This window comes from Serinus canaria, chromosome 4 (assembly GCF_022539315.1).
Source record: "Serinus canaria isolate serCan28SL12 chromosome 4, serCan2020, whole genome shotgun sequence".
Classification (NCBI taxonomy): domain Eukaryota; kingdom Metazoa; phylum Chordata; class Aves; order Passeriformes; family Fringillidae; genus Serinus; species Serinus canaria.
The window spans coordinates 43,950,886-43,964,201 of NC_066317.1; the positions used below are offsets into that span (position 1 = coordinate 43,950,886).

The 13,316-nt window shown below is 38.3% G+C and overlaps 2 protein-coding genes across 2 annotated transcripts in view; one reads left to right on the forward strand and one right to left on the reverse strand.

Annotated features, from left to right (window-relative positions):
* Positions 1–1,725, reverse strand: part of PAICS (phosphoribosylaminoimidazole carboxylase and phosphoribosylaminoimidazolesuccinocarboxamide synthase) — a 40,336-nt gene extending 38,611 nt beyond the window's left edge. The window contains exon 1 of the mRNA XM_050974072.1: positions 1,323–1,725. Within this exon, the coding sequence (XP_050830029.1) occupies positions 1,323–1,710 (388 nt within the window). The 5' untranslated portion in view covers positions 1,711–1,725. The remainder of the gene's footprint in view (positions 1–1,322) is intronic.
* Positions 1,726–3,162: 1,437 nt separating this feature from the next.
* On the forward strand, positions 3,163–12,775 carry PPAT (phosphoribosyl pyrophosphate amidotransferase). Its single transcript, XM_050974073.1, has 11 exons — positions 3,163–3,245; positions 4,005–4,071; positions 4,860–5,066; positions 5,638–5,750; positions 5,868–6,013; positions 7,327–7,399; positions 8,695–8,846; positions 9,824–9,951; positions 10,255–10,476; positions 11,239–11,359; positions 12,609–12,775. The coding sequence occupies exons 1-11, from the start codon at positions 3,163–3,165 to the stop codon at positions 12,773–12,775; spliced, it is 1,479 nt and encodes a 492-aa protein (XP_050830030.1).
* Positions 12,776–13,316: the final 541 nt, after the last annotated feature.

Genomic DNA, 13,316 nt, shown 5'->3' on the forward strand with positions numbered 1-13,316 from the left:
GCAGATCCTCAGATGTAGGACACTATCCTGATTTCATGTAGTCTTCAAAGTGTATCAGCTTGTATAAGCCTCAGTTCTGCAAGTTTAAATTTAAAAATGGATTGCAATTCACAGTGCAGGGAGCACATTACAATATTATAAAATTGCCATTTTAATTTGAAGTGACTTTGACAGATTTGAGGCTTTCTGATAGTGATGACAAATAAGGGTCAAGCTTTTTGTTAAGGTAAACAATGACAATGAAAAATGGCAATTTTTTTTCCTCAGATCTGTAAAACAGCATTGTAGAGGGAGACGTGGAATGGTACAAGAACAAACTCAATGTCCAGCTCTTTTATATGCCTTTGACAATGACCCCTGGCAATAATGATAAGTTTCTTGTTTTCTTAAAAAATATTCACAAAATTAATGTAAATTGCTACATAGCTTGGGAACAAATTAAGCTTTTAATTTCTCTTTTTAGTCATCTTATTTTGGTACTTATAACTATCATTGGGGCTTGTGCTTCAGTGACATTTAGGATGTGACAAGGAGATTTGAGTGATGTCAAACAGCAGATTGACCCTAATGAAATGTTAAGCAGAGCTTAAATGCATATGCAGAAAAGGTTGAATAAAACAAGAGATGCAAATAATTTAGCAAAACCCACTTCAGAATAAAGGCAGCTGTATTCACTTGGTCTGCCGCATAACAGTCTGATAAATATGATAATTTTTACTTTCACTGCTAAACTAGAGTTTTTAATGAGAGATTATCACACATGTTTTTCTTGAATATTAAAGTAAAACTCCTTATAAAATAATTTACCTTAAGTCATCACACCTAAATATCAAGCTGATATATATATGAAATAAGAATAAAAATCCTATATTTCCTTTGTATCACAACAAATAATGATTTTTACAACATCCTGACAGTTTCAACCTTTTCTTTTCTTTTTCTTTATGTTTACATCTTAACTGGAGCTCTACAAAATCTGCTTCCAAAGTACTGTGAATGAAAGGCAAAGAGAAGGAAAGCAGTTTATTTTAATTTAGCATTTCCACCCCGTGCAGGAGCCTGGACACTAGCAAGTACTCACCGAGGCTGCAATACGGGCAGTTAGCGTAATTTTGCTGGAATTACACTGTATTTACAGACTTCGACACTGGTGGGTGCTAACATTTTATTCCCCTGCGCGAGGCGTGCATCCAGTCACTTCTAACAGCGCTGCCGGGGCTGAGCAGCCTCCGCTCCAGCGCCAGCCAAGTCGGGCTTCGGTTTTGTTCCCTTTGAGTTTTAAGCAAAGAGAGAAAAATAGAAGCAAAAATATTTTTCTTTACCTTGCGTGCTGTCTGTTGTGGGGCTTGTGTTCAGCTGCGTCTCAGTCGCAGAACACCTGCCGTTTTCTTCTGCTGCTAATTGTGTGACAGGCTCATATCGCAATATGGCATCCAGATCATGGAAAAACTTCATGGTTTTAGTGACATCCCCAGAGTTGTGGGCATATTTAACCGTTCTGTATTCGTACTTGAGGTTTTTGTACTTTGCACGGCACTGTTTCCAGTCCCTGCACACTCCCAACTCCTGCAACCTTTTAGCAATGTAGATAAATATTCCTTTATTCCTCAGGGTGCCGTGCAGTTGCTTTCTGATATTTTTTTCTGACCAGACGCTTAACAAGGCTTTAACCTCCTCCTCAGTCCAATGCTTCCCTGCTCCACTCTCCATGTTGAAAGTGACCTGGAAATGATTCACTATTTCTAGCCAAGATTTTGTTTCCTAGGAAACCAGACGGCTGGTTGTCAGTAAGCTCCGCCGAGATGAAAGGATCTAGTTTTACTGGCTCAAGCTGCCTGAGGGGAGTAACTTGAGACACTGCCAAATAAGCAGGCTCGGCGCTGGAGCTGGGCGAGGGCAGCGGCTCCGCCGGCGGGGAGGGGAGACCTCGGCCAGGCCGGGCCGGGCCTGACTGCTGTGACTCCTCTTCGGGAGTCAGTGGGGGCACCAGGGTGTGAGAAGAGAGGCAAAAAGAGTCTGTTTCGTTCCTTTAAAAAAACCCCAAAACCAACAGAACAAAGCAACGTCACACACACACAGACACACCCCCCTTGTGGCCTGGGCTCTGCCGGGAGGCCCCGGGCAGCCCCTGCTCCGAGAGGCGCGGCCGCGGGACCGAGCCTTCCCCACACGGGTGGCGTTCGGGATCGTCCTGCCCCACATCTTCACATCTCTGCACGCTGTTTGCCTCTGAACTGCGGGCCGTAGAGACACGTTTTATATATTGGTGATGTTTTAATAAAAGCTGGCATACTTCAAGTCTGGCTCAGCTGGTAAAGTGGTGCAGGCATTGTGGTAGTGACACTGAGATCCCATGCCTTTTGTCAGTGCTAAGTGAAAGATGTAATCCAACGCCTTGACCAGGGCCTTCCTTGGGGTCCCTGCTTCTCTCCTCCTAGTGATTTAGTTACTATTTAAAGAGACCATGACAGTATTGAAATGGAAACTTCCTGTAATATTAACATTGCAGTTATAAGTTGCTGAATGCAATGCATCAACCCTTAAATCTTACTACCAGCCTTCATGTTTATAGATAGAACATCTTCCCGAGTTAAAGTAAATGGCTTTGAGAACATCCTCATCTCTGATGATTTTCTTTGAAGAACTGTGTGTCACTAGCAGGGGAAATTTGTTCAGATATGTGGGAAGTTTGGTTTGTTTTGCTTTCTGTAAGCAAGCGTTCTTCAACATTTTTTCTTTACATCCAACTGAGACTAGTAACAAATAAAAGGATTTTATGAACTGGAGAAAATTGGTAATGAGCATGTCAGTTGTAGATTAGCATCCGTTCTATTGATTTTTGTGCCCAATTGCTTGTAATAAATAATTCCAGTGACTTCAGCTGAGTTAAATCAGTCCAGTGCACAAACAGGACATCAATTGTCTTTCCCTTTTTACGAAAAATATCTTTCCTATTCAGACATTATTATATATGAGAGTGGGAAGGACCTCACCCATCCACCAAAGTCCTGATGAGTATTACAGGCACAGGCAGGCACATAGCAGCAGTTCTGTTGTAGGCAACACAGCCTTATTTCAGGAAGTCTTTTAAAGGGAGATGGAGCAGCCTGCACTGTTATTCACCAAAAAAAAAAAATCCAATCTGCAAAGCAGACCTTTTCAATGGATAAGGACTGGATTACAAACTGTGGGCAGGTGTACAGTGTTCTGCCTGCCTTGGGCAGAGCAGCATCAGGGGATCTGGGGTACACCCAGGGGACCCAGCAGGGGGAAGGGCTGGGGAAGACAGGCAGCAGGACAGGGAAAACACGTGTATTTCAGCTGAATCAGCTCTTCTGCTCAACAAAGCACAACTGCCAGCCGGAGGCTGATGTACTTAAGAGAAGTATTTCCATTTGCAGTAACATTTGAATATCAGACTTGTTTTGCTTGTTTTCAGAAGCTGAACATTAGGTTTATGCACTCGGATGCTTTTGTCAGAGGGTCTGTGTAGGTTTTAGAGGTGTAAATGCTAGCTTGTCAGCCTAAGTGCAAAAATGCAAAAGCTTCTGCATAGATGATCAGTGGAAAAGACAATCCATTCCCCTAAGCAACACCATCAGTTTTGAATAACATCTGACCATCCAAAGCAGAAATAGAACAGCATTATAGGACCTAGCACTATCACCTAGACCATTATGCCTTTAAAAATGGCTTTTCCAATTACGCATCTGTTTTTACTTTATGCCCGTACTGAAATTGAAGTCCATTAAGAGCCTGAACCAGTACCTCTTGGTGAAAAGATTCCCACAGAATTTAGTGGACTTAGGCACAAACCTTATGTGACTGTCTTGACGTAAAGCATAACACAGCCAAGAAACCTGCAATTAACACAGCAGCTATAAGTCTGTAAAATAAAACAACAAACAGCAAATTAAAATACCATTTTAAAAAATCTATCCATTACATGCTAAAGTGTTTAATTATCATGTCAGTGCTTTATGTTAATTTTATTTTGTCCATAGGGGCCAGGAGAGTGCTGGAATTGTGACAAGTGATGGCGAGTCATCCCAGGCATTCAAAGTGCACAAGGTAAAATGCAAAAAAATTTTTTTTTCTTAAGTGAGGTACATGCAAGTTAGTTTCTGATAAGAAACAGTGTAGTTAGTGAAAAAGTAACATGCTTGATGGGCTGTTTTGATTTTGTCATAGTATCTCATTTTGTTACCTCTCTTGAGCGTATGCTTAACACAAACTTGCCAATGTTGTCCTGATAGATGTTCCTGTGCATACAGTGGCAGACACACAGAAGCTACCCAGAGCATGCTAATGATGTCACAAAAACTTTTTACCTAAGTCACCCTGCATTCTGTTAACTCTGTAGATTTGGAAGAGCATTGATGCTCTTTTTGATCTTTGTTACAGACTATGCACAAGGAGATGGATGGGTAAATCTTATACTAGTGAGACTCAAGGAAGTGTCAACTACTTTACCCATAGGTAGCAATAAACAGAATCTAAGACAGAATGGAGGCCTGAGAAGGTCACACAGACTTTCTCAAGCTGAGAGAATCACGGGGGATGTTACAAGACACATAATGACCACAGCCTTAAAAATATCTACTTTTAGTCAGGGAATAGATTGTTCCATGAAAATCCGCAGCACAAAAATGCAGATTGCTTTATTTAAAAATGGGACTAAAGGTATGTGATATAGCACTGTGACCTACTCAGCTTCTTTATTTCCCATATCTTTCAGATTATTTGCCTTTTTCCTAAAGTTCTATTAATACTACTATATCAGCATTAAGCAGAAGAACTTAAAAAGTCACCAGGAAAATAAAACCAACAGAACTTTTTTTTCTTTTTTTTTCCCAAAGGGAATGGGTCTTATAAACCACGTCTTCAGTGCAGACAGCCTGAAGAAGCTGTACCCTTCAAACCTTGGTATTGGGCACACAAGGTACTCCACCTCAGGAATTTCTGAGCTTCAGAACTGCCAGCCTTTTGTTGTAGAGACTCTTCATGGGAAAATCGCTGTGGCACACAACGGGGAGCTAACAAATGCTGCACAACTCAGAAGGAAGGTTAGTACCTCCTTTGGGGACTCTGGCATTGTTTCTTTCTGAGTGTGAGGCAGAAATGAGCAATACCGTTGCTGTGACTCTTCCTTAGTACCAAATTTTTTTCTGTGTGTTTTTGGGGTTATGAAAGAGCTCCTTAATCAAAATAAATCATTCTGGGGGGAGAAATCCTGTGTAGGGGATTCTGCCTTGATATCTCTTTCTGTATCTGTTATAGGCAATTTCATATTTTCTCTTCTATATTTTAACTATCTTCCCAGAGGATGCACAAAGCTAATTAAATCATCCAAACATGAATTTATGCCCTGAATATTGGTGGCATTACTTTAGGTTTCATGCAGACCAAAGGAATGAGATGAAGAAGGAAAAATGTAGTGCTAGCATAGAAGATTATCTGAACTTATTTAACATAGTTGTTTTGTTGGAAGAAAATTGGCATTATTATGCTGTGATCACCTGAAGCACTGTGAAACGTTTGTTCATTGCACCAAGGTGTTGTTAGGTTCAAACCTGAGTGGTGTGATTGAGATTGTTTTTTTAATGCTGGTAATACTTTTGGTTTTTCTCTTAAAAGCTTATGCGGCATGGTGTGGGACTGTCAACCAGTTCTGACAGCGAACTGATCACCCAGCTGCTGGCTTTCACACCACCGCTGGAAAACGACGATACGGCCGACTGGGTGGCAAGGTGAGGAGTATGGGCTTCACACTCAGCCCCAGCCAGTGCACCTCAGCATGATGCAGCTGTAAATGCACACAGCTGTTCATGTGGCACATGGTTATATTCACCTATGTCTCATTCCAGAATAAAAAACTTAATGAAGGAAACTCCAACTTCGTATTCATTGCTAATTATGCATAAAGACATAATCTATGCGGTACGTGATCCGTATGGGAATCGCCCGCTCTGCATTGGTCGCCTTATTCCAGTTGGGGACATGAATGGAAAAGGTAAACTACATATGTATATATGTGTGTGTGTGTGTGTGTGTGTGTGAATCTCCAAATGCATAGTGTGTGCTTGAAATCACTGATAGAAGTAAACAAAGCTACACTTACTGAGGTGTAAGTAGAAATATGTGATGCAAAAATCAGTTTTGAAAAATAAAAAAAGTTAGCAAGAAAAAAAACCATCTATAGGAATTGTGCAAAATTCCATCCCCAGGTACAGGGAATCTTAGTGGCCTAATGATAGCCACAGTTAAGCATCCCAACTGTAATACAATTTAAGTAATTCACATTACTTAAACAAGAAAGCAAGCAGTGATGAACAGAATCACAGAGGGGTTGAGGTTGGAAGGGAGCTCTGAAGGTCATTGGTTCAAATCCCTGCACAAGCCAGGCCACTTAAAACCAGTTGCTCAGGACAATGTCTAGAAACATAGAAAGTCTGGTTTCTTCCTTTTTTCTCCTATAGTAAGGTGGGCAAAAAGTGCTGGATTACTTGCAATGTATCTCTGAATTCCAAGCAGCCCTGTCACATGTAGTGACTGGACCATTACAGAAGCAGTTTATGGGAAAAATTCCTTGTGTTCCTGCTCAGCCTGCAAATCAACAATTTCTCCACTTGTCACTTATATCAACAAAATACCTTCACTTGTCACTTATATCAACAAAATATCTTCACTTGCTGCAGACTAAAATAATTCAAAGGCAAAGCAGTAAATTCTTCCATATCTTCAGAAAACTGAGTAATTTTAACCACAAGAAAAATTACCAAGATTTTTTAAAGTATATAGACATTCCTACTCTATGTGACACAATTTAAAAAACCATCTTTCCTATGATTGACTCTCAAAACTCTCATTGGAATTCAATCCAGCATCCATTGTAATCAAAAGCATTTATCAAACAATTTAGCCTAGGAAAAGTAAGGATTTTCTTGTGTCAACAAAAGTAATTATGTCTATCTAAAGTCACTAAATTAGAATTTGAAAAGTTTGAAATAGTGCAGGGATAACAAAGGTTATCCCTGCACTATTTCAAAACCTGAACTGTTTCTCTTCATGAGCTGTGAATATGTTGCTGTTAATCCACTTCTGCCTAGAACAGGTTTATGATGCTTATTTTGTGGATGTGTTTGGGATTTTTTTAAATAATGGAAAGGGGGAAACAGTGGAATGATATGCATTTTAGTTAGAAATTACAATAGTCTTTAATTGCACACTTGGAAACCATAGCAAACCAGATACTGCAGCAAAAATGTGATTGGGGGGGTCATGGTAGGATAAGCTGGGGGCTCTAACTGAATTCTTTTACTTCAGGAAAAGATAACACTGAAACAGAAGGATGGGTGGTTTCTTCTGAGTCCTGCAGCTTTTTGTCTATTGGTGCAGAGTAAGTGGCCTGATTCTTACTTTGTCTGAAAACTCTTCCTTAGACAGTGATTAAACATTAAATCCCAAGTTGCCAAATATCATAATTTTAACAACATGAAGACCCCAAAGTTTAGTTTGCTGTGGAGGATGTTTTTGTTAGTCCTGGTTTTTGCCACTTTATTTTCTTGAACAAATGATTGGAAAAAAATAATTACGTGTGCAGAAATTAACAGTAAAGCAAAGCAAATGCCTCTTATTTGTTGGATTATACCTGATTACCCATACAATTTATTCATTTTGCCCTCATTTTCAGCAGCATAGTTGCATTACAAAATTATTCTTCACCTACAGAAAAGTTACACTGGTACACAGGCTGAAATAACCTGAGTTATAGCATATGCTATTTGGTAAGCTGGCCTCCTCGTTAGAAAAAAATTAACTGTTTTCTGGAACTTCTTTGAAATTTCTGTTAAGAAAAGCTCACTATGTAGGACAATCAGCTGAATCCTGTGAGTTTTCAATAAAGCAATTTTGTCCAAACTTCCTCAGTAGTTAGTGCTGCTTGCTTCTGCTAGTACCTGACCAGTAAATAAACACAGATTTGCTCACCTCAGATTTGTACCTCCAGAATATTTCTGTATTTTGGGATAGATTTAGATGTTAGAATAGCCACCTGAAGACTCACTAGAGAATATAGAAAAATATTTAATAAGGTTAAACACTTCAACATAATGCACTTAAACTATTCCATACTTTAACCTAACTATTCCATACTTCTGCAGATTTGAGAAATAGAAGGTACATTTCTAGTCAGCTTTATGTCATTTGGGGGTAGCTATCTATCATCTCTAGACAAATATTTCTCTAGATTTCGCTTGTGAGGCAGGATTATTTTGGGTACCACCTCTTTTCTTGATTATATTTCTTATATTGCACTGTAAGGTTTATTACCTTTCATAGAAAAGTTCTCTAGTATTGATACAAGACTATATTATTAAGATATATTCAATCTCAATTAAGCCTGTACAATATGTCTCACACATAGGACAAGTACCATAATTCTCTGGTACCAAGTTTAGTATTTTTACTTAGTTTATTGGTTTTAGATATTAATTTAGACTTTAGTTTTAGTAAGGGTCAGTTGTTTTAGCGTGTTGGTCTTAAAATGCTTCAGGGTCAAATCCTAAGATAGAAGCAAGTTGTCGTGTTAGGATATTCAAAAACATTTTTCCCTGTCAGTTGACTCTTGTTTGGACTTCAGAATTATCATCCAGCTTGAGGACATTCTTAACTTCTCTGTATTTCTTTTTCAAGATACTATCGGGAGGTCCTTCCTGGGGAGATAGTGAAAATATCCAGACATGATGTCCAGACACTGGATGTTGTACGAAGATCTGAAGGAGATCCGTCAGCATTCTGCATCTTTGAATACGTTTATTTTGCAAGGCCAGACAGTATTTTTGAAGGTACAAAAATGTTACATACAGGTCTCTTCCCTAAATAGTGTGAGATATTATCCTGGAGCACAGTGACTCAATGATCATAGTGGACTACCACTGGATATAAGCTTACAGAGCGCAGCTGGGACAGAATGGGGTGACAAAGGTTTTGAGATAAAACTCATCAGGAGGAGCATGTAACATCACCCTCCTGTGTCTGGATGTGGATACAGCCTCAGATAGGCTGCCTGCATACTCCTATGGGAAGGATGAAAATGGCCATGAACATGAGATTAAGGTAGATGAAAGATCTTCTAAAAGTGAGAGACTGAAGAAAGGGACTTTATTGGTTTTTGGAAAGCATTTTAAAAATTCGACTGGTGAAACAGGATTTAGAAAATAACTTTATTTTGATTTTTTTTCTTTTCAATAAGTGTCATTTCAGGAAGATGCTTGTAATTTAACTTCTAAGTACTTGGCATTGCCAGTGTAATGCTTAATTATTATTTCAATAGAAGCTCTCAAAATACTAGCCAGGATTCTCATATCTGCCAAACAACCCCTTCATTGCTTTCTAGGGATATGCTATCCATTGATCCAGTACAATTCCCCACCCTTATAAAGCCAGTTCCACCCCAAATTCCTTTTCTTTCACAATCACCTTACCCTTCAGTATCAAAAATAGAATATGCATGTTATGAACAGGAAGGCATAATTTCTATTTCTTTCCTCGTGCAGATAGATTTTGTAACATCCCCAGGACCTTTAGTTAGTCAATTAGGGCAAACTGGATTTTAGTTTCCATATAGCGATATGAATGTGAATGTTAGATTGTGACATTATGGAAGGAAATAAAAAATTGCTTTTGGCAAATAACTGCTTATTAGTTCTGGAACTTTTCTGACTGACTTCTGTGCCTGCAACTTGACACAGAAATTCATACAGAAGACTGAGAGGAAGTGTGAATCATGCATACCAAGAAAAACACCTCTTTCTATTCCTAGGTCAGATGGTATATTCAGTCCGCAAAAGATGTGGGCAGCAGCTTGCGATTGAAGCACCTGTGGAAGCAGACCTGGTCAGCACTGTTCCAGAATCTGCAACCCCAGCAGCTCTTGGTTATGCTCAAAAGGTAAATGTTACCTTGTTCTTTTTTTCCCCCCAAGCATTTTTATACACATCTCTTTTTGTAATGGACTGTAAGGATGTTGGCTGTTATAGTTGCATATTGATAAAGCTCTATATCTTCAGTATGTAGGCTACTCCTAGTGAGTCACCTGCCTTGATTTTTCTTTTGTTATTCCTCTATATTATGGTATTTAAACATTTTTTGGTTACTGTGAAGTCATACTAAGTCCTAAGGTCACTTTAAAAAACTACCTGAGACTAACAAGTCCTTCTGTATTAATTCTGTTTAACTGTCTCCTGTTTGCAGTGTGGATTACCGTATGTTGAAGTACTCTGTAAAAATCGATATGTAGGGAGAACATTTATCCAGCCAAATATGAGGTTACGGCAGCTTGGTGTTGCAAAGAAGTTTGGTGTTCTGTCTGACAATTTTAAAGGCAAACGAGTTGTTATCATTGATGATTCAATTGTGAGAGGCAATACCATTTCACCCATAATAAAACTACTGAGAGAATCAGGAGCCAAAGAGGTAAGTTAATTTAAAGTCAGTATAATACAGATGTAAATGGAAGTTGATGGGAGGTTAAAGCTCAGGGGCTTGACTTCATTTTACTGTACATTGTTGCTTTACTTAAAAGGGCAAATGTGGAAAAAAACAATGGCTAGTGTATGTAAAACAATGGCTAGTGTGAAGATATGTCAAGAAGGTTCTTTTGTATGAGTATGACTTTTGGGTGATTGGGGTGACAGGAACAGCTCTTCCCTTACAAAGCACTATCTGGCAAATAACAAAAGAATGGAATACAAATCAGTTAAGATCAGGAAACCAAGTATTCCTGATGTATGACTTGTGGAAGTGCAAAGAGTACAACCATATACTGCTGTAAATATCACATATCTTAAGTCACCGGAGCACCATTTTTAATTGATAAAGAATTTTTTAAGCTAAACAGTGCGCAAGTCAGTTACTGGAGCAAAAATGTCCTGTATGATGTTTGATTTTGTAAGCTGAAACTTGTTTATCAAGAATTGAACACCACGGAAGAGAAGTAAAATCAGGATGGAACCTTCTAAGAACATTAGGAAATACTGTAAAAAAAAAAGTTCTAAAACTGTCTTACCTTCTCCTGCTGTGCTGGCATCTGATAAAAATGTTATCTTACTTTTAACCCTTCAATGGTTTCTGTGCAGTGCTGTGTTATGTTCATTACCACTGTGCAGAATTGAGACTTTGCTATTATCTGCTGACCATCAACTTACATCAGCCTGTTTTCAAACTATTTTTATTCAGGTGCACATCCGTGTAGCTTCACCTCCTATAAGATTTCCTTGTTACATGGGAATAAACATTCCAACTAAAGAAGAACTCATTGCCAACAGACCTGAATTTCGTGATCTTGCAAACTATATAGGTAAATGCTACTTTCTTTTTTTTTCCTCTTGTAAGAGTTGTCAACTGTATTTTATAATGTATTTCAAAGTAAAGCAGAACATATCAAGGCACCAGGCAAAACTAACTAAAGAACTGTAAGGTTGGTAACCTAGGTTTCTGCATTGTTTGAGTACTCTATGGATCAATTCAGCGACATGTTTTTTAACATAGTTAGGGAGCTGTATTTGCCAAAACAATAGAAAGTATTAGAATAATTGCATAAGCATAAGTTGCAAATAAAGTATGACAACAAAGCTTCCCAATAGTTAAAGCTCCTTCTGAGAAACTTGACAAAGAGAAGCTACTGCAGTCAAAATACTTAGGAAGAAAATAAGTAATGAAAATCTGTCCTCTAATGAAAAGCGGATGTAGTTTCACTTGAATGAGATATTCATAAAAATACATTTAGAATTTTTAAACACCCACTAAATTTTCCACAAATTGACATTTATGTAAATAATTTTAACTGCATTATGTATTTCACTTTGAAAGAAATGACATTTGAAACCAATCAAAGAATGTTAAAAACCTGCAATTTTGAGTCGTGTTTGCAGCAGAACAAAACTTAGATTGACAGTGTATGTTCCACTGTAAACTCCAATTTCCTATGTTAAATACTTAGTTTCAGTGTCTAATACTGTGATGGAATCTTTTTCCTGAAAGTATTGTGAAGGTTTATGGAAATATTTCAAGTTTGTAGGATCTCATTTTTAAGTATTATTCACCTCATGAGTGCAAAGGATAGAAAACTAATGATATGAAAAGGCTATCTAACATTCCTACTGCTAAAAAATTTGCGTGAATTGCATAATGATTTTTTTTTTTAATATGATGGTCTTCCCCTCCTCCAGGTCCCAGAGAGGTTTGGTAGTCCTTGGTGCTCAGATTTGGGAAGCACTAGCCACACACACACACCTACTTCCAGACCTGAACTAAAGTTAACTCTGGGAGACTACAAGGAGTTCAGGGAGTCTTAGTATACACTGTGGACTTTGGTTCTATGTTCGCAGTTATGTGTCACATACTTGTTCCAAACAGAACCTTCTGTCTAGATTTCAGTGAGTCTGCTCCTTGCACAAAGCATTTGAGAAGGGCAAGACGTACAACAATCTTAAAATTTTTCAGTCATTTTCTTTCATAAACTATATGATAATGTGACCACATTTCCCAAGAGCGTTGCATTTGGTACAATATTGCAGCTTTAACTGATGATCCTTTATTTCCTCTAGGAGCAGACAGTGTTGTCTATCTTTCTGTGGAGGGGCTGGTATCATCTGTGCAAGAAAGCATCAAAGCAAGACAAAACAACCCCAAAACCGACAAGTCATTTATTGGAAAGCTTGGTCATTGCACAGCGTGTCTCACTGGAGACTATCCTGTTGAGCTAGAATGGTGAACTTTTAGTGGATGGACATCAGTTCATATCTTGTTGAATGTACCTTTTTCAATGATGCCTTCTTGCTAAATAGCCTTCTTGCATTTAGGTCAAACAGAAGCCTTATAACATTTAACTAATTACTGTTACTAAAACACATCTTTAAGTAAAGACTTACAGAAAGTCCAATGTGCTGATGAAAACAATGTAAGTAGAGTAAAATACACAATCATATTGTTTTGATGCACAATTGTGCCTTCTATTTTCTCACAAAATGCTATAAAAACCAAAGGTTTTTTAATTATGTAGAAGTCCCAAAGTTTGTTGTTTTGGTCTTGCCCTAAAAGCTCCCCCATTAGACTTGTTCACAAAGCACAAATCGTGTGATGATGTAACTTGAAATTATCAGTCTTAGTGCAAAAGTATCTGAAGTTTGCTTTTCTCCTTAGGACAAATACCAGATTCTGAAGACTGAAATTGCTTCCTCAGCAGTTGTTGCTTTGGCTTTTTAAGAATAGAAGTCTCGAACTTCTGCATACAGCCTTTTTTAATTGAGGCCTTT

Coding starts and splice junctions, on each gene's coding strand:
- PPAT (XM_050974073.1), top strand. CDS start 3,163: ATGGATAAGGACTGGATTACAAACTGTGGGCAGGTGTACAGTGTTCTG. Junction 5,067..5,637: donor CTGCACAACTCAGAAGGAAG/GTTAGTACCTCC, acceptor TTCTCTTAAAAG/CTTATGCGGCATGGTGTGGG. Junction 8,847..9,823: donor GCCAGACAGTATTTTTGAAG/GTACAAAAATGT, acceptor TTCTATTCCTAG/GTCAGATGGTATATTCAGTC.